The following is a 22,040-nucleotide window of genomic DNA, read 5'->3' as shown; positions in this document are numbered from 1 at the left end:
GCACAGGGTTCCCCCATGCATGGGGATTACCTGTCTGGATACTGCCAATGGGATTAGAACTGACTTTGTAGTTGATACAGAGGTGACTATATTTCATTGATAGATGACATAGTTTAAGAGGCACAGGATGCAATTTGGGAAAAGACAGTAAGGAAAAATTAGGGATGATGACTTAGCCTGCTGAGAATGGTGGTCATGCTCCCAAACATGAGGCCCTTACTTAGGCTTCCTTCCTTGAGGGGAAGCCATGTTGTTTTCCAAACACTAGGTTAAAGCAGATTTACCACTACCTTCATTTTCTGAGGTGGTCTCAGAATTCAGTATCATTGTACCACTGCCCTTGCACAGAATGCATTTCAGATTTACATGGTCACGATGGTCATTTGCAGGTGACGTCATCTTGGAAGAACTGCAGATGCCCTAAATAGGTGCCATAGCTGTTTGTTCATTTTCTGCTGCTGGCTGGTGAATATGGATCAAACACTCAACCCATGCAACATGTCTTGGTACTTAAGGCAATGCAGTATTCCCACAAATGCTACATTTCAGATGGCATCCTGTAATAACACTCTAACATGGAAAAGGAAATCCCTGAATAGAGCTCACTTGTAGTGTATTTTAACGAAGTTGTTTGAATTTTATAGCTCATATGTGATTAATTACTGTGAATATTCCTAGCAGAGAGGGTCTGATCTTCCCTTCACAGGCAATAGTAGTTTGGCTATGTTGAAAGCAAGACTAGTCTGTATTTTACTGTGGCCATTTATAGCTCCAAAGCAGTCCTGAAGGGAGGGGTAAGCAGGGCATCTGGTTCCACTGCTGTTCTGAGAGATCAGAGATGACCCTAAAGCACATTGGTTGATGGCCCCACGTGTTTTTCTGAATACACCAGATACTAGTTAGGGAGGAGAGGGATGACAATCTTGAAGTTAAAATATCAGCAGACTTGCTAGTAGAGGGAATGAAGCTGGATATTTTTAGTGAATTATACTCTGAATTCCAGTTCTTTCTTTATTCTGAAAATTCCCATAGCTGGGACAAATGAGCTTCTTGGTGTAACATAGAAGCTTTGTCTCCTTGGCTGTGGTCAATTTGGTAAGGGAAAGGGTGGATGATACCACCTGTGCAATGCTGAAATGTGGTCACTCCCTATCAAAACCTACAAGGTATTGTTTTTCACATTAGACATGGGCCAGTTGTCAGGCATTTTTCTTTTATTGGCCTTTAAAAATACCCACAAAGTCATTATAAATAGACTTTCTTCCATTCAAGATGGCAAATGCATCCGTCTGCTGAAGGATGTAATTTTTAATATGTGCACTTGAAATGCAGCCAAATGGAATCTAAATGTCACAACCCAACTGGACAAGGACCAGCCCCTCACTCTGCAAACAGCCTTCATAATATTGCACCGAGGGGCCGGGTCCAGTTTCTTTCAGAGACCATGGGGTGCCAGCTGCTGGGGCACAGCTGGGCCTTCCCCAACCTTTGAGCTTGACACTCCCTAAAGCATGAGTGTCTTTGCTGCCTTTCTTCATTTTCTACATGTGGACTTAAAGAATGTTTTATTCCACTTCTGCTTATCAGAATTAATCCCCTGCGGGTATGCAGGCTGTGTTCTGTTCATGAAGCTATTTCACTGAATGGTGAAGTACCCTTCCAGCTTCTCATGGTGTCAGAAAGCTGACACCTCTTGATTCTTCCCTCCTAGACCCATCTATTGTTATTGACTTCAAGCTCCAGCTTTTGTGCTGAGTTCAGTATTTTATTTAGTAACAGATCCACACCAATTAAAGCATTGCCTAAATCCCCAGCTGTCCTAGGGCCTGATTCTTCAAACAAGCAAAGGTCCAACATACCATCCCTCTTCCTCCAGATTAAAAGAGGTTGTAGTCAAGGGACATTGCCAGGGTTACTATTGTGGTGATAGCCTTCACAAAGCAGATTTAAGAACATAGTCCTGATGTGGGATTTGAATGCTATCAAAAAGCAAATAACAGCAACCCCGTTGTTGTTTGTTTTGGGTTTTTTTTTTAATTCTTGGGAGGTATCTACTGACTTCTAACCTCTACCAATAGTAAAAGCCATCAGTGGAACATTTGGGCCTCTCAGCCTTGATATTTTGTTTTAATGGTTATAAACCAGAGACAGAACCATGGTTTCCTGCTAACTGCAATCTCATCGTATTTATCTTTGCCTACATTTTACCTAGAAGGAAAGGAAAATACCTTCAGTTTGCCCTTGCTTTAGAACATGGTAATTCTAAATGAGGGACAGAGGAGATGCAATGACCCCGACTAGCATTGTTTGCTTCCCTAAGTGCTTCCACTGCCCACAACACACAGAAGAAAGAGCTGGTGGTGATGTGTGGGACAAAGCCCTCACACTCCTGCTACACCATGCATCATGAAGCTTGTTGAGCACTTTGCATGCTTTTTAACAGGCCACTAACATCAACTCTCTTTGAGAAGTTCTACATTTAAGTGGTTTTTTTCCCATTTCATGCGTAGCAGCATGCCATTAAAGCAAAGTAAGAAGGTAGTGACAATGTTGACGACCTGAAAAGACATTTATGTTTTCTCTTGCACAGCACCAAAAGCGCACACTTCTGTGGAGATAATAAGATGCTTATAGACCCTCTGGTGCTGAAGAAGAAGCTCAATAGGATGGCAACAGAGCCAGGAGCCTTTGCTGTTCTCAGCAGCCTGCTGCTATACGTCACCGAGCTCGTGGCTGGGGATCCACAGATCAGCAACAAGAGGACAAAATGGGCAGAAGGTAAAGAAAACCAGGTGAGCTCTAACCAGCCATGTCCAGATCCAATCAGGGTTCAATATCCAACCAGATTTCAGCTCTTGAGGTCCAGGTTTCTAAACAACAATCGTGAGCCGTACACCAAGAAGAGAAGAGAAGTTGGCAAACTGGTCATTAAAGAGAAGATGTGGGTGAGCAGGACTGGTAACAAGCTGGACAGAAGTAGAGACAGGAAGGGAGATGGAAAGGGAAAGGGAGTGGAGGAGGATGCAGATGTAACACCCAGTGAGAGGGCAAGGTGGAGTAGTGTGACTGGAAAAAACACAGTGAAGAACATCCTGAAGAAATTTTTAGCTGCTGAAGAAAAAGAAGCCAAGGAGAAGTCTCCCAGCTGGAAAAAGAAGGGAACAAACAGCAGTTTGCCAAAAATAGTCAACAAGAATTCAGTCTTGTCCAAACTGAAGGAGCAGTTTGAACAAAGCACTCTCTGCACAGCTGCAGAGGTGAAAGCATCACTCTTGCGCAAAGGTGAGAGAAAGACTAAAAACTTCCCCAGCAGAAAAGCTATTCATAAGCCTGAGGTCAGAGTGCTGCGCATGGCAGCAATGACAGCCACAGGTATAAAGAGTCCAGAGTCACAAAATTTAGTGTGCTCTGTGGTCCCAGTGCCCAGACTCAGCATGGCTACCAAAATTAACCATCCTTGGAGCTGGTCGAAAAATAATGCCACAAAGCAGCCTTTTGGTCACCCCACACTACTGAAGGAAAAGGAGGGATCCAACAGAGATCACGGAGAGAACAAAACACTGGCAAATGCAGCACAGGACAGGGAGGACAAAGAAGAGTTACTGGTGACACCAGAGGCCATGTCAGATGCGAAGGACTGTGCTGAGGCTAAAATAGATTCCACAAAACAGGGACCCAACTTTCATCTTGTTCTAGATAACTCTTCAATTACGCATAAAAACAAAGCTCTCGCAAACTGTATTCCTCCCTTACCTGAATGTGGTCTAGACTGTGACAGGACTAACATGCCAGCTGGGCCTGACACATCTTCACTATTGGGAATTACCAATGCTCTGCAACTTGTAAAGGAAGACAGCCCACCTTCTGACTCACCTGACTATAGCACAGCCGAAGAATCCCATGAACAAAGTCCTCAGGATACTAAGCCAGGAGAGATTCCTGAAATATCTCTGTATGTATACTGTTCAGATGAAGATGACACAGAGCTCACAGAGCCAGAAAAGGATCTTTTCTTTCCAGGCCAAAAATGTTTTCCAGAGCAGAAAGTACTGGAAAACATTCTGCCATTTTACTCTCCAAAATTTTCAGCATCTTGTGAACTTGAGTCTTCAATGGATGATAGACAGCTGACTGTCCTAACACCAGCATCTGGCACAAAGACACCAATAGAGGCGCTGGATTTTAGAGTCAAATGTTCAAAGGAAGCCAAAAAAGAAGCAACATTTCACAGTGAAGACAAAATGTCTTCTAGCAAAAATGATAGTGATGTCCCAGACATAGAGGAGGAGGAGAATAAGACACTCAACAGCCAAATGCAAAATGGATTAAAAACTATGCAGGCTCAGCCTCCTCAAGTGTATTTTAGCTCACAAAATAACTTTAATGTTTCCAATGGGGACATGCCAGTTCCAGATGCAAATCAGAACAAACCTACACTCTTCTCAAATGAGAGCCTGGAGCCAAAGCCTGGTGCTGCAGAAGAGGAGGACACCTCTTCTTTGGAAAAGATACTGAGCCCTTTGCCAGGTGACCTTGTGAAGCATAGTTTCTTTATTTCAGAAGATTTTGGGCAGGACAAATTATCTTCATCAAATGAAGTGATGAATCACTCAAACAACCAAGCCCTGCAAAGGGGTTCCTTAACTGACCTGGAGACCTGCCACAAGCCATCTGAATCTTTCCTTGAGCATAAAGAGGACACTGCAGATGAGATGCCCTGGTCTGACACTGAGGCATGGCAGTCACCCTTGTCAATCCCTTTACCAATATCAATGAGTGGGATTGCAGGACAAAGTATCCATCACACTCTTGGAAATCCTCCAGCACTTCCACCTATTGATCTGGTGGGACAGGGAGCTGGTGCTGTGGAACATGAGCATGACAGCCATGGCTGTGAGAAGCATCCACACGCCCTTTCAGATGAGCTGACAGATGGTGGGAATGACACAATGGGGAAGAAGAAAACTATGTTTGATTTTAAGAACCAAGCACGATTTCCAGATCATGCAACAGAAAATGAAAACTCTACAGACAAAGAGAAAAATTCATGTCAGAGACTTGAGAACTGTCTTTCACATTCAACCACAAAACCAGGAAAACATGACAATAAAACCACACTATCAGGAAATCCCCTATTACCCTTGGAGAAGAGCCAAACACCAATATTAGATTATACCAAAAAGCATGGATGTGATATGCTAGAAGAGAACCCAATTCCTTCATCAACTGAATTGGTCTCAAACCAAAAGAAGGATGCAAAAACCAGAAATAAAATATCTGAATACACAAGGGATAAGCTCTTCTCCTCAGATGATGACATGAAGCATGAAAGTGATAGGATGGAGAGAGAGGAGAAAGAAGAGAGAAATGTCTTGTATAAATTTGAGGAGGAACAAGTATTCACACCAAATGATACTGTGGACTATGATAATAAATCTTCAAAGGAGAATGATGCTCATAGTCCTCAAATATCCCAGTTACCTTCATCAGAGAATGATACTAACATTCAAGGAGTGAAAAATACTGGACAGAGTTTGGAGCATCTAGCATCTCCAAGAGATTTGGTGAAACACAAACATGATATGACAGGCAATGAAAACATCTATTGCAATAATAGGAAAAAACATCTGGACTCATCAGATGAGCCAATGAAACATACAAATGACAGTGAAGAGCTAGAAAACCTTGAGTCAGACTTCCACAATTATTCAGTGCCACCAAGAAATACAGCAAGGCAGGACAGTAAGATGGCTGATGAGGACATTACTGCTCTAGAGACACAGAAACAGATGTTACCAGGTGACCTTGTAAAGCCTGAAACTGAGCCAGACAAAAAAGAGACTAAACATATCTCTGAGAAGTTCCAGTCACCTTCTTCAAACAAAGTGCCAAATTGTCATGACAGAAGTTCTTCAGGAGAGAGGAAGCAAAAGATACCAGCAGCGGAAGACACTGGATCACCTGAAACAGAGGTAGTAAAAGAGGATATTGAGCAGCAGTTTTCTGGGAAGCACCAGCTACCTCCATCAAGAAAATCAGAAATGGATGAGCAAAATATTCCAGGAGACAAACAGCAAATGAGATTTGAAGGTTTTCTGACACCTGATACAAATACTGCAAAAGAGAAAGACAAAATTCCAAGTTCCAGGAAGTATCCATCAGTACCACCAGAAACATTGGTTAAGCCTCAAGAAAAAATTACTCCAGAACAAAAGCAAAAAACATCAGATTCTTCAGGTTTTAAGAAGCCTAGTACTAATTATGTAAAAGAAAAGGATGGAGATCCAAATTCTGAGAAGCTGCCTTCTTCAAAAGAAGTGCTGAAGCCTCAAGAAAAAAGCACTTCAGGAGACAGGAAGCAAAAGAAACCAGCAGGAGAGGACACCAGGTCACCTGAAGAAAAGGCTGTAAAAGAGAAAGATAAATACCAAGGTTCTGGGAACCATCCATTACCTCCATTAAGTAAATTACTGAAGCCTGAGAAAAATATTCCAGGAGGAGAAAAACCACAAACTGTATCAGAAACTTTTACAAAGACTAATGCAAATGCTCTAAAAGATAAAAGCAAAGATCCATCTTCTGGGATGTGCCAGTCCCCACACCCAAATTTGCCTGTGAAGTCTCAAGAAAATAATGCCACAACCAAAAAGGAGCATTTGCCACCACCACATGATGAAAAGCCAACATATAAAGCTGGTAGTCCAGAAAAGAATAGTGAACCTGAGGGAAGAGAGAAATACCAGCCAGGCTCTTCAGCTCAATCAGAGAGGCACAGCATTGATGGCTCAGGACAGGAGAGCCCTGTGGATGATTTCAGAAACTATCAATCTCCATTGCCAAGCAATGGCATAAACTGTAAAAGCGGTGTTGCCCCGAAAGAGACCAGTTTGTCTGATACAGAGAAATCCCCCAAATCATCCTCATCATTACATGTTGCATCAAAAGATGAGGTAAATTCTACTGGAAGCAGAGAAAAGCAGCCTGGATTTAAGAAGTACAAAGCACTCTCGTCAAAGACGTTGGTGGGGCATGAGAAAGATGCTGCTGAAAGGGAGGGGAGCAGGCAGGCAGCTGGCAAAAGAAGTGAGAAAAAAGCAGAGCTGGAGGACTGCTCCAAAGTAACACCATTTTCAAAATACACAGTGGAAAGCTACAGTGAAGGATCCTTAGATTCGGCTTTCAAACCATTGATCATTAGAGTAACTGACACATTTAAACATCACAGCTAAAAATTACAGCTACAGCTTAGGCAAGAACTTACAACAGATCATGCTACCGATTCACTTGATCTTTCTTTTCTCCTTTTTTCTCCAGGGCATTATATTATCATTTTTTAATCACAAGGACATTGAAGTGCATCTATCAGAGATAGGGTTTTTTTCTTTCTTAAACATTAGCCTGAAGACATGAATTAAATTAATCACTGCAAGTGAATTAGCTAATCACTGAATTAATCATCAGTTTATAAATTAAATATGAGAAGGGCTTTGAGATCAGCGTGAATTCAGCCCTGCTTCAAATTCTCCTTGCTAACTAATGGGCTTTGTTTGTAACAAAGACAACTGTTCAGGCTGAACTCTATTTGTATTTACTTGTTCTAATGAAACTCTGCTAGTACTTCTTTCAGGAATAGTGGTAGGCAGTATAGTTTTAATTATGTCAAAAAGCACTTGTTCTAAGCTCTGCCTTTTCACAGATTAGCAGGAACTGTTGATCTATTGCTGCACTGAGTGACACTGTTAGCAGAAGTAGTGAGGGAAGGAGGAGAATGCTTCATTTATCTGCAGAAAAATCCTCAAAGGACATTGATGCTACAAGGGGATTTACCGCAAATGCAAATGGTCAGCCTCATTAATATTAATATTGGAAAAATTGTGATTTTACCTCCTCTGAAGCTATTTGCACTCTGTCCACACACACTGTATGCATTATTGCTGTAAAAGTATGCCATTTCAAGAGGTTCTTAATTACTGCAAATGAATATGCAACAAGTGTAAGAGCTCAAAAAAGCTCAATGCTGAAAGGCCATGAGGACAAGGTAAGCCAGAGGGGCTCAACACTTTGACATAGCAATTCAGCTTTTCCTGGGACATCTGTCCCATTCCAAATGCTGGGGCACACAGACATGAGGCAGGTGCCTCAGCTCACATTTAAAGTCTTAGAAAGTTTTTATTTTACAATGCAATGTGAAACAGAGCAGTAAAAAGCAGCCAGTGTCACTGAATCCTATTAATAGGGTATGAATTTTTGTGTTTACAATAATAGCATCTTCTGCAAAAGGTTTGTGTTTGATGAACATTGTTCTGGAGAAGGGAGGGCAGGGTTGCTGCCTGGGGTGTCTTTGTAAAGCTGTGACAGACAGGACATCTCACAGTGCCAGCTCTCCCATACACAGGTTTAGCCTAGCATTTAAACAGCACATTCATATTAAAACTTACTGTGGAGGAACCTGTAGGCATATCCTAAGGACTCAACTTCAGCAGGAGAGAGGGTTCATACAAACAAGGCCCTGCTTTCCTGTGGCAGTGAATTCCCTTCCATTTTTATGATGCTCTCCATAACCACCCTCTGCAGCTGAGGGCTGGCTGTTCCTTAAGCCCAGGCTGGCAGAATGCCCCCACCCACTCCCATCGAGAGACTGAGGACAAGAACAGGCTGGCAGCAAGCTGAGATCAAACCCATTTGTCAGCACAATGCACACGAGTCACATACGTGACAACAGTGCTGGCCCAGTTGGGGACATTGCTGGGAGGAAGTGGGAATGTGAACATCATGTCTCCTGACCACTGAAGAGGCTTAAACTTTGATTTCATTTTCCTTCCCAACCTGCCAAGAATTAGGCTTTCTGGCATACAGAGGGTCACAAAATAAAAAATGTATTGGTATATCATACCAGTGCTCAAAAACTAAAATAGATTTTATTGGAGATACAACACTGCCCTTGCACACAGGGGTTTACTTCGCCCACCAAACTTTTATAAGCTGGGAACCGTAAAGGCCACTTTGTACTAAGCCAAAAGCACAATTTACTTTTTATTGTCCATGATTTCATTTCACATTTGAGAAAAGTCCTTACAGCATGGAGCATTTGCACCAGACTTGAATAATAAATTCTCTATTAGCTGGCTTTTTCTGCCTGCACAGGAATATCACAGAATCATAGAATTGTTGTGGCTGGAAAATATTTCTAAGAGTATTGTGTCTACCCATTACCCAGCACCACCAAGTCCACCACTAAACCATGTCCCTAAGCATCACATCCACATATTTTTTGAACCCTTCCAGGGATGGTGGCTCCATTTCCCTGTGCAGCCTGTGCCAATCCCTGACACTCATTTTGGTGAAGTTTTCCTAATATCCAATCTAAACCTCCCCCAGCACAACTTGAGGCCATCTCCTCTTGTCCATTGCTTGTTACCTGGGAGAAGAGACCAACACAAACCTCACTAAAATCTCCTTTCAAGCAGTTGTAGAGAGTGATGAGGTCCCTCCTCAATTTCCTTTTCTCTAGGCCAAACACCCTCAGCAGATCCTCATCAGACTTGTGCTCCAGACCCTTCACCAGCTCCATTGCTCTTCTCTGGACATGCTCCAGCCCCACAATGTCCTTCTTGTAGCAAGAAGCCCAAAACTGAGCATAGGATTTGAGGTGTGCCCTCCCCAGTGCTGAGTGCAGGGGGACAACCCCTGCCCTGGTCCTGCTGGCCACACTATTGCTGATCCAGGCCAGGTGCCACTGCCCTCCTTGGGCACCTGGGCACTGCTGCCTCATGTTCACCCCCAGATCCTTTTCTTCCAGGCATCTTTCCAGCCTCTCTGTCCTGTAGCACTGCCTGGGGTTATTGTGACCCAAAGGCAGGACCCAGCACTTTGCCTTGATGAACCTCACACCACTTGATCTCAGCCCATCGATCCAGCCTGTCCAGACCCCTCTGCAGAGCCTTCCTGCCCTCCAGCAGATCAGCACTCCTGCCCAGCTTGGTGGCACCCAGGAACTGACTCACAGCAGGCTCAATCCCCACATCCAGATCATTGATAAAGGTATTAAACAGAATTGGACCCAGTACTGAGTCCTGGGGAACATCACAGGTGACCAGACACCAGATGGATGCAACTCCATTCACCCTCACCCTCCGGGCCTGGCCATCCCTCTGTTTTTTTAGCCAGCAAACAGTTCACCCATCCTAGCCACGAGCAGCCAATTCCTCCAGGTCAATGCTGTGGAAAATAGTGCCAAAGGCTTTATTAAGGTCGAGTTAGACAATATACTCAGTCTTTCCCTTATCCACTAGACAGGTCACCTTGTCATAGAGGGAGTTTTAACTAATCTTATTAAACTTTAATTATTCTAATTTTAAGCCATCTCAATTATTCTTTTCCTAACCTTTTAAAAGAAACTGGGGGGGACTTTGCCCCTTATTCCCACCTGGGAATATAGTAATATTTCTGTAACAAACTGTAAACTCTGTAACAAATTGAAGTTCTTGTCTCTGCCAGAAAGTTAGACAAATATTAAGCAGGTACTTCTCAGCAGAGCTTGTCCTTTCACACCAGGAGGCCCTTAAGTCTTTCATTTTACACCTGCCTTGTTTGCTTTTCTCAACAGAGATGCAACACTAGCAGACTAAGATCCAGCATCCTGTGTTCAGGGTAAGCCAGGCAGAGTCATCTTGTGGGGGTCAACTTTTAGGTTGCGGCATGCCTCAATCTCTGCTGGTAAAATAAAACATCCATCCAAGTCAAATGACCCTCCCCAAAGTACACTTAAAACCTGACATATATTTGCATTAAATGTATCCTTATGGGTAAAGCCTCACTTAAGGAAATCACTTCATGCTGGGAGTTAGCACACTTAATCCTTCAGGAAAGAAGAGAGCAAGGCCATAAAAATTCCAGTGATGATGGAGCAGTAGAAGACCGGTGTGCCTTGCAGTAAACAAGTCACTACAGACCATGTGAGCAGGAAATTTAGCACTGGTGATAAGCAAAGAAATGCCAGAAATGAGTATTTCAGAAAGAAAACTAGTTTGAGGAATGATATATTAATCTATGCAAATGGTGCCAGGTGTGCAAATGGCCAGGCTTGAACTCTTATTAGACCCTTTCTGACACAAAACAGTTTCATTCCCAGTGTCCAGTAGTCCTTCATAAATGTTTTACCCCCAGGAGCAGAGCCCTTCTGTCCCTGCTATCCTCTAGGCATATCTCCATCACAGGAGAGGCAGTGAACAGAGCCCTCCTAGCTGCTGTTTCAATTTATCTGACCTAATAACAGATACTTTTGAGGCATCTGCCAGCACATCTCTGCTTTTGTGGTTCTGGACAATGGGTGTAATTCTATGCAGTTCTGTTCCTTTTCCAGACTACAGCCCTCTGTTTTACTAATATAGTTCTCAAGGCAAGCATCTCTCAAGGTCACTGGAGAAATTATATCCTCAGCCTATACTAAATGTAACAGGAATTTTTTTTAGTAATGGTTTCTTAAGGCCCTGGCTTAGCTATAGACACAGATACACAATCACAACCAGGCCAGAAACAGGGAATATAAAAAAACTCCAAAGCCCAGGTAGACAAGGTTTTTCAAGGTCCCTCTATGGTGGGAAATTTGAATATGAAGAAATTTTGAAATTTCATATTTTTATGGAATTGGGCTCTCATGGAAAGAGATTTTTTAAGGAGACTGAGCAAAATTAATGACAATATTATTGCTTCAAGCATAGTCCATTGCTTTAGTGTCTCCAAAGTGAAGCTTTCCAGAAGTTTTTGAATAAAAGAGGCATTTAAGGGGAGTCCGGACACTGAGCTGGAGCTGGGGTACTTGAAGGATCCCATCTGCAGAAGCAGGTCTGAGGGGGACTCAGTAACTAGTGGTGCATAGAGACTGAAGCAGCAGAGAAGACAGGCAGGCTCCCAGCACCAGCCATCAGTAAAGTCCTTCAGACCTTTTCATGTCCTCTCTAATTAGGCCATAGTCAAATCTCAGAACAAGTTCAACTGCCCCCTGGATGTGCCTCTCTCTCCCTCCATCTCCTGCAGCAACACAGTCCTTGATTAAGGTGTTTGGGGCTGACTGGGATAAACCCAGGCCTCAGAATCCCAGGTTTGCAAAGAGACAATCACTTTCTCCAAAAGTTTCATGAAGTTTCATGATGCCTATATTTCTGGGACTTCAGGTCATAGGAGAGCTCAGAGGGCCATAGGAGAGCTCCCCCTCCCCCAGTTCAGAAAGGGCTGCTCAGCCATGCTGGATGAGTATTGTCTCTATATAACAAAGATATTTTTCTTTCTTTTTTAAGTTGATTTTTTTCATTTTTCATTAATTTCAGATTTAAAAAGGGCACATAAAGCATAGCTATTCCCAGCAAAAGAAGCCCAAATCCTATGAAAGTTTACCCCATGGAAGAACAGAGGCCAGTGCTGTATCATGAGAAACAACTGGTCCACTACAGTGTCAGGAAATGTGTCACTGCTTTCACCCAGACATCAAAACCAGGAAGAAACAGTTGTCCTGGTATCTGATTCCAAATTGTTCAAGTGAAATTAAAAAAAAAATTAACGACTGCGCACTTTTGGCTATGAAGTGCATAACTCAGTAATTGATCAGCACCTTCTTCAGTTGGATAACCTTTAACACATCACACATGACAAAAAAGATAGAGACCGAGACCTTAAGTTGTACTTTTTGACTCAGGTTTCCCCCTTTATACTATTTTGGAGCTGATAAAAGAAGAAAGCACTAAAGAGAACAGAAGAGATCTCATATCCCAGCACACAGGACTACTCTGCATCTGTCCCAGGCACAATACGCTGCAGATGAAATCTGGGCTGCTGACAGTAGAAATGCCCCACCTAATGGTTGAATTTGTAAAGCGGGATGCAGGCAAGCAGTGGTGAAAGCAGAGGAAAAATAGTGCCAGAAATAGTAGGAAAACATTTATTCTCTTATTCCTGTGCACTATGGACACCATCCAAAAGAAGTTTGTCTGGTTGATCAGAGAAACCTGACAAGTAATAGCCGGGATCCTTACAGGTTTTGGGGCAGGGGGTTTCTCTGGAACACTAAAGTAAATCTCTGTTACCTGAGAAATGAGCACAGAGTTATGTATTATCAGAAAAACATTTTAACTATTGCACTCACAATGCAGTTCCCAAATTTTAGTAGGTCCTGTGAGCTTTATTTCTCCTTTTCATTTCTATAAACTTCTATTTATAGAATTTAAATATTTTTCACTCCTTGATGAGAATTTAGGAAAAATAGGGAGAGAAGAAAGCTTGCTAGGTATCTCTGCTTTCCTGCCAACTAAAATATTTTTTGTATACTGAATAACCAAAGAATCAGCAGGTCAGTATTTTACCTCTTTTGACCTGAAAGACCTGAAACAGTTTAGGGAATTGCTACACACTTCCTTTTACTGTACTTGGTGGTAACTTCAATGTGCCCTCAGTTGTAGATGCAAGAACAACTGTGTAAGATGGTGAGATTTTCATTTGGCAAACAAGCACTACAGCAGGCTCTCAGTGATGCTTGTCAAGCAACAGCAGAAATGTACTGCCAGGGGAAAAAATCACTGGGAAATAAAGCCATAAAAATCTATGGTACATTGAACTGGTTATCCTCAAAAAGCCACCAAATAGCTGTCATGGGCTCTCTTTTAAAAAATTGATAGTGACCTCGAATATCCAAAAAGGGGTATCTTATCACAGGTCTGATTTTTGGGGAAAGTGCTCAGCATTTGCTCTCTGAAAACCAAGATTCTTTCATAAGATGCCTCACGGCAGGCAACCAAAGCCCCTTCTAAATAAAATGCCCTCGATTCCAGAAATGCAGCAGTTTCATGGGTACCTACTTGCCCCTGCACCTACAGAAGAAAAGCATGTGAGCAAAAGAATTGGTGTGCAGAGACAGCCAGCTCCCTGCACCCCCGTAGGGAATGCAGCCAGTGCTATGCTTTTACCACAAAGAATTTCAACTACTTTCTGCAGGCTACACACCATTTTGATCTGAACAACAGCATTTGCTGCAGTTTCTGGTTGAGATGCAATCTAAATAGTAGGTGAACCCTTCCCATCACTGTACTTACAAAGACTTCTGGAAGGAATCAAAGAAAGAAACCTTTTGGACACTTTAGAGCACATCCTTCTCAAGAAACCTTGTGAAGTCAAATTACACCATCAGAGTGAAATCCTCGTGCCCCTTGGGATCTGTACCAATACAATGGACTATCAAAAGGCAGCTCCGGATTGCTAACCCAGTTACTGAGATCTTTCTTCTCAGGAATGGGAACAGTGCAGGCAGCAGTGACCCAAACGCCCAAATAAGGTCCCACCAAATATCTCTCAACTCTGTCTCCAAGCTCCAGGACACTTATTGCAGAAGACCAGAAATTCCCAAAAGACATCTTCTTTATTAATTAATTTAAATTACACACATAATGTGACAAGAAAGTCTCTACCATTGTCATGCCATACAGATTTCTCAATAAAACTGTTTTCCTCCTCAGAGGGTTCCTTATTTGTACCACTGAGTCTTCTTTGTGTGTTCAGAAGATTAAAATAGTAAAAGCATATGAAATAATAACCTTGTATTCATTCTGTCATTATCAGGGAAGGAGCATAAAAAATAAAGACAAGCAGCACCTGTAAATGTCTCATCAGTATACAAACTGTTTTCCCTATGCACGAGAGAGCTGGCGCATGCCAAGTTTCATGTGACAGCTGGGAATAGGTAGAAAATACGGAACATTAATTACACAAATGGCATGGTTTTGAAAAGAGCTCAGCAAATTACATTTTCTGCAGCTTGTTCCCTGCTGGCTCCTGAGATATGGGAAAGGGGAAAACTGTGTTGGGGAGGTGGCCCTGGCTACTGAAATAGGAGCAGTAATGGGCTAAGGACCAGGTTGGTTGGACCAGCTTCCTCCTACACTGCCCATAAAGGGGGGTGGCTGGCCAGAGCTGCACCACCTGACACGACTGCCTGCCTTGCCTTTGCTTGGGGAGGGCAGTTTTTAAATGCACACCTGAAACAAACCCGGTGCTGTGACAGGGCTGGATCAGGTTTGGCTACCTGTGGTTCAAGGCTGGCAAGAGAAGTCAGTAATCTGGTGACAAAATCAGTATGTTAGAACCATGGAAAGGCCTCAGGCAGCTACTCCTTTGAGGAAAACAGCTTTTACTGCTGAGATTGCCAGATGCTGTCCTCCCCAGAACAGGAAACTCCAGCAAAACAAAACCTTTGGACATGGACATACAGTTAGCCACTGACAGCCCAGTGGGACCAGCAAGCATTCCAGCCCTGCCTGCTGCTCAGCCAGAGCATTTGGGCAAACCTGGGGCTAGTCTGTGAGGAGCAAACCCTGGGGGAGACCCCCGACACTTGCTCTGGGCCTTTGTTCTAAGGGGTGTGTGTAAACTGTGTGGGAACACAATTCCCAGAAGGAGCATGTATGAAGCTGGATGTAACTAAGGATTAAAAGAAGCAGACTTGTCTAAGTACCCCATGAAACCAAATACTTAAGCCCAATGGGGTTCTAAGAAAATATAATGAAAATACAGTTAAGTCATGATTTTGCCTCCCCAGTGCAGTAAGGCTTTCTGATGTCAAAAGAATCAGTCTTGATCTATGCCTGGCTTCTCCCCCTGTGTCAGGGGAATGAATGAGTCTTCCCCTCACTGTGTCTATACACTTCAGTTCTTTGGATCAAGCCAGTTTGCAACAAGTGTATGTATTCAGATGTGCTACCCTTCTGACTGCAACCCAGAGCTTACCTGATGTTTCCAGGCAATGTGAAAATCCAGTCTGAATACTATTTTCTATTAACTTCAGTCCCCTGTTTTCAGAATTCACCTGGGAGCAGATACATGGCAGAGGTACAACCTCTGGGTGCTTCCCTTTCAACAAGCTAACACTGAGTCTTAGTTTTTGAATTAAAAATTTGGTTCAGTCTTCTTTAAATATTTTTTTTAAAAATAAGTGGACACTGCTCTCCAATGTATACCACCAGTGCTCAACTCTAGGCAGATGGAAATGCAAAATCAGGTATTTATGTATGCTTTCTTCTTTAGAAACCCAGGTTTAAATGAAAAATCATCTCAGCTTAGAGATAGTTTTATTCAAAATGGGGGGGAAACTGAGGTTGCTTCAGTTTCCTCTTGGGGTTTTTTTTTTTGAGGGCTGAATGGAAACATTACTAAGAAAATTAAATATTTTCTTTAGGTTTTGACTTTCTATGATTAATTGGATGCAACTGACATTCAAGAGCACTACAAAATAACCACTGAAATAAGGTAAATATCCTCCTTAAGATTTATTTCAAATAGAAAAATGTGTTCCATTAATATTCTTCCAGCCTGACAAAGAAAGTTCAACTTCCTGAAACACTATGTTTTAGTATCTTTAAAAAATAAAACATGTTCTCATGGCAAAAATATGCTTATGAAACAGTGTGTTCTAATCAAAACCGTGTTTCATAGGATAAAAGAGTGATGATTTTTAGTAGCTGGGGGAGGGTGTTAAGGCCTGGGCTGGGAAGCTGTTCTCTCTCCTTGCAGCTGAGACCAGATATGAGTTAATAAGGGTAGGAGAAGCCTGCTGCAGAAGAACATGAAATCTAATTTTTTTACATTTTTAAGAAATCCACTGGGACAGGATTAAGCTCAAGAGACAGACGCTCTAAACTTCTTTGGGATAACACCCAGAGAGCGATTTCCTTTTGTTAAATGGGGCACAAAAGAAGAGGAAATCATAAGACCACCATAAGCAAGGTGTCCCTGAGTTTGTGGGGCTGTTTCTTCTCCGTCCCTGGCGAGTTGTCTCACTGGCCTGCAGATGGCGAGTTTGCCATGTGGAGATGTGTCTTTGCTGACAAGGAAAAGCCCTGCATCCTTAAGGGAGTACAGAAAACAAATTCTGCCTGAGGATGATAGCTAAGAGTTAACTCTTCACCCAAGAGTTCTCCCACAATGCTTCGTTTTGTGTGCATGAGCAGCTGTTTACCAGGCAGGAGGGAAGATGGTAATATCAATACTTCAGCTGATCATTAAACATTACTCTTTGTAATGGAAATAGGGATCTTTACTACCCACTTCAGCAAGCACAGCCCACAGCACAAAATCACTAAGACCGCTCTTCCAGGAGGTGAAACAACATTACATGATGATCATCTGATCATTTTCTGGTCCCCCTACAGTCTTTAGTAATACACAGACATGAATTAAGAGATATCCATAGTGACTGACTCCAAAGATCCCACAGCAAGGTCCAAGATTAAGACTCAAGCAATGACTTGCAGTGTTACTGATCTCTGTGCCACAATGAGTTAAATTCTCTAGAGTTCAAGAATTTTGAGTCTGGGCCCCACTGAATAGTGGCATCTTTCTAGAAAAATATGTTTTTCATATCTATTTTTTCAAAATCCATGTTTGTATTTAAAACTCATCTGGATTCATTCAGCAGTTCACAAAAGAAAAATTATAAATGCTTCACAAAAGTAAAAATTAGATGTTGCAAAGAGTAATTTTAATTGACAAAAGAATATATATTTTTTCCTCACTGCTCACATGGAAACTCTGCTAAGCTCATCCTGTGACACATGCATTTCCTATTGCTGGCTTCCCTCTCTATCTTTCCATTTTCCTACTTTTCCCCTTACATTTCTGTCTTGTTCAAGGGCTGCAAAATGAGACTGGAACATTAATCATGTGTTTCCAAGAAACATAGAGAACTTGCTCTCTGGGACAAATTTTCCCGTTATTGTTCAATAAAGACTCCTGAGCCTTCCCAAGAGCCTCACGAGAAAGAATTTCTTTCCAACATGCAGCTGCTCATTAATTCCTGGGAAAACCCTGAAAACAAAGAGAGTTTTCAGTAACATAGTAAACTTTCCCTTCTGAAGTTTCACTGCTATTTTTTTTAAAGAAAGCACTCATAGACATTAAAAAAACGCCAACATTTTGAACATGCTATTTTGATCAGCTACACATATGCACACATCTACTGCATTCTGGCAGCAGATCTCAAATTTGGTGACAATTGGGTGCTCAAAGAACTAAAATACTGGGGGGATCGGAGAAAGCTTTTCCACCCCTCCTGTGCTCTAGGGCTGTACTCACTCATCCTTGGATACCTTGGAATTTTCCTCTCTGCCACCACCCCAGCTGCAGGAGGAGCCTGGTAAGGAAGGCCAAGTCCTCTGCACCTTGGAGCCCTGGGCAGCACAAGGGACAGGCAGCTGCTGCTGCTGCTACAAAGTGGGTAGCAGCATCCCCTCTGTCATTTCCAGCATGGCAGAAGGACATCTGGCACTCAGCTATCACACCACAAAAGCACAGCAAACAAGCCAGGCTCTTATATTTGCACCAGGGCTGAGCTCTGCCATCGTCTTCATCTCTACAAGCCACAAGACCCTAAGAGACGTGTTCTGTAATGCAGCCCTGATCCAAAACCTTGTACAAACACCAGCCTCCTCTTGCTCTGCCACTGTCACCACCGTCCCCCAACTGCCCATGGGAATGGGTGGGTTTTGCTAGAACCTGGACACATACATGAGTATATACATTCATATAGATGAGTGTATTTGCCCATGGCTTTCCCCCTGCTCATCCAACTCCAGTGCTGCTCATCCAACAGTGCTGCAGGGCTGCTGCCATGACAGGAGCTGTCCTGGGGCTGCTGCCCGACTGCTCTCCATGACAATGAGCAGCTCTGGAGCACAGAAGAGTGTGGAAGCTTCCTACCGTACCAGAGAAGGAGAAATGCACAGCAAAGGCTGTGGTAACAAAGAGGAAACCTTGATTTATGCCCAGAAGAGCATGTTTCTGGCAAAGAGCAGCACTTGGTAACTCCTCCCTCCAGCAATCCAGAGACCCTATTTTGTTCCTAATTTTTAATAGCTTATCTTTGACCCCACAACAGCTTGTGAGTCCTATGGGCAAAGCTAAGGGGAGCAGAGGCAACACCATAGCATATTTCACCAGCCTGGGGGCATTCCCTTTGCACACTTTTTGGCTGATAAAACACAGCAGTTTTGGCTGACTAAACCTCCTTTCCTTGCTGCAAGACCTTTTATGTCATTACCTCTGCCTTTCCTGATGCACACAGGGCTTCCAGGCTCAGCTGACAGTGAAGTTGCCACAGGGACTTAGGAGTTCCAGATCACAAAGATCTTAAAGCCCTATTACCACTTGGCACAGAGTGTACTTCTTTATTTTATAGGATGGAAATTCTTCAACTCCTTTTCCAGATTACTGTGGACAAAAATAATCCCAGTTTGTTGTCATTTAGATGATGTGGTTGTGCAGGATTGAAAGGAAGACTGCAACACTGGCAATATCTCTCTAAGAAGAGCACTGGCTCCTTCACCTCACACAAACTATTTTTGGAGCCACTCCCTCCCCACCCCCACCCCCCCCTCCCAATTTCTGTAAAGTTCTGCCACTTCAGGGCAAAAGGTGGATTTGGCAGTGCTGGGTTAATGGTTGGACTCAATAATCTTAAAGGTCGTTGCCAACAGAAATGATGCTCTGATACTATTGTCATGTGTGGAGGGAAAGATTTCCATTGCAACCCTGGCCAGAGTAAAGTAATGCCTGATTCTCCAATATTTAAAAGATGGTGTTGGAGAGTTTCTTTGATTCCCATGGTTTTGGTGACACTAAGATTCTGTAATTTTATGTTGTGTCTGCAGTGGGCTCAGTACCTGCACTGAGCAGGAACCAACAGCTAAGTGGCTTTGCCTAATTGGAGCCCTTGCATTTTGAAGGTTCTGACTCTTTCTTTCCATTTTCCACAACTGACAAGGTCTGGATGGTATTTTGCTGAGATCAACAATCAAATCCTCAGTGATTTACTTCAAGGCCCTTTTGACATTCATTGACAGTGTCTGGGATTTCTTTGGGTGTTATTCTGCTGCAGGCATAGATCAAAGTGCTCTCTCTGACTCCTCACTGCTTGTCACTCAACTTGCATTCCTCAATCACCACAACCAATTGGAAACTTCTCTAATGAGGCTGCTTTATCACTTATGAACATTATCAGTCAGGACTGTGGGTAGATCTGTGAGTGAACAGCTTGTTAGTAGTAAACAGCGATAAGAAAGATGCCCTTGGTAAAGGCAGATGGAATTTTGCCCTGCAATTACTCCCTTATTCTGGGCTAGCTTAGGATGTCTCTCTTACAAATGTGGATCTATATAGCAAATGTGTTTGCATGTCTCCTTTGAAGGATCATAGAGCCTTCTTCTCTGCTTTTCTCACCATTTAGTAATGGGGGAGACAGGTTTCTTTGTGGGGATTATTTGCTTCCCAAAATCTTAGAAGAAGCACAGAATAGCAATAAAATTAAGGCAACGGGAAATCATGGTTTCTGTCCGTAACACACACAAATCACAAAAAGTCAGAATTTTGTAGAAAAGTCATTAACTCCATTAGATAGTAAGAATTAAAGGCTGTAAAGTTACTCTCAGGACTAATTACTGAAAGGAAAAGAGAGACAAAATAAAAGCATAATTCAATTTGATGAAAACAAGAATAATTAGTTACTTTTTATTACTATTTGCCAAACATATGCTTTAGTTAAATCCTGAGAGCTGCAGATGATGTCACTGGCTTTAGGAACATGGTTGTCTCATCTGGCAGTCATTAATGTTGTTGGTATGTACAACAGGTCTTCTAAAAATAGTCATTTTCAAATTAGAGCTGCAGAAATCCTGATGCAGTGGTTCTCTGTGGTGTCCTGCCCCATCTCTTCTCACATTTGTCAAAGACAGATTCTCTCTCTTCTGAACATTTTTATCCATGTTTAATAGTACAGACCATCAACACAATTGCTGTATTGCAGTATGTATGTTCAGGGAGGAGATCCAAGATGCCTTGGTTTTTTAGTTTAATTAAAGGTAAGTGGTAAATCAGAAAGATAAGCATCTTGCATGCTCTTATTGTCAACATTTCAGTGCTCACAGCTTTGCTCCTTGCAATCATCTGCTGCAAATTTCTCAAATGTTATTTGACGTTACTCCACTAGTGTTCAAAACTGTTTAGCAAGGGATATTAAATGCAGACTGGATCCAGACAGCTCTGTGGGTCAGGGGAGTGCAAGTTGCCAAAAAGTGCACAGGAGGATGTGTTTACAAAAGGTACTGAAGGGTGCTGGAGCAGCAAATCAGACCATTGAAAAGCTAAAGCCAGACATTGATTCTTATGTAAGTGTTACCTAATTGTTACTTCTTCCCGGAAGTAAGTCCAGCAGAGCTGTCTTTTGTTTCTTTACAAATGATCCTTTGTGAGGACCCTTGACAGCAACTGTGAGGTTTTTAAGTACTGTTTATTATCACTACATAAGCTTGACTGCAGGGACCAGCATTAGCTTTCTCTCCTGGGAATATGAAATGTATTGTCAGGGACATACTATCATTGCTGTGGGAAATACAACACCTTGCTAATCCTGCATTTGTTTCATGTTAGAACCTACACTGTGAACTCTGACCACCCCTTGTAGTAACCGCACAGCAGTACTCTAAAATACAGCCAGCGCAATCAAAAGAACTACAGTGTTTTTCCACACAGAATAAGTCCCAGTCATGCTCATGAAAACTGTGTGCACTTTGAAAGCTGTGTCCTCCCTAGAAGAGGACTTCCAAGATTCCCTTCTTTTTTTTCTTCTTTCTTTTTCTTTTTTTTTTCTCTTTTTTTCTTCTTTTTTTTTCCTTTTTTGAAGCACTGGGTGAATCTGAGGAAGTTCTCAGCAAGGTGTCCATCTTCCTAGAATCTGACCATTTGATTCTCAGCTTGCATAAAGATGTTAGACTTGCAGCTTTGCTGTGAGCTATAATTGATCCTGTAATGTGCAGAGGGGAAATTCTGCATTGCTCTGCACAATATCCAATGCACCAGCAGATTTTTTTTCTACCAGAGGGAAGGCTGAACTTGCTTTTGTTCTACTTGCAGCTCCTTCATATTTACTTTCCCTGAGTATGCAGATGTGAAGCTAAACTGTGAGTATACATTCACATTTATGATCTAGCCTGCTTTAATGTAGTAATAGT

At 42.5% G+C, this 22,040-nt stretch overlaps 1 protein-coding gene across 1 annotated transcript; it reads left to right on the top strand.

Annotated features, from left to right (window-relative positions):
• The first annotated feature begins 368 nt into the window (after positions 1 to 368).
• On the top strand, positions 369 to 14,518 carry LOC148184812 (uncharacterized). Its single transcript, XM_014249187.2, has 2 exons — positions 369 to 506; positions 2,591 to 14,518. Exons 1-2 carry the CDS (start codon positions 472 to 474, stop codon positions 7,227 to 7,229), a joined length of 4,674 nt encoding a protein of 1,557 aa, XP_014104662.2. The 5' UTR covers positions 369 to 471; the 3' UTR covers positions 7,230 to 14,518.
• Positions 14,519 to 22,040: the final 7,522 nt, after the last annotated feature.

The sequence above is a fragment of the Pseudopodoces humilis genome, chromosome 2 (genome assembly GCF_049639895.1).
Source record: "Pseudopodoces humilis isolate 2021_Gansu_Grassland_sample_001 chromosome 2, ASM4963989v1, whole genome shotgun sequence".
Classification (NCBI taxonomy): Eukaryota; Metazoa; Chordata; class Aves; order Passeriformes; family Paridae; genus Pseudopodoces; species Pseudopodoces humilis.
Note: the sequence above shows the minus strand (reverse complement) of the source record. Positions and strands in the feature narration are given on the sequence as shown.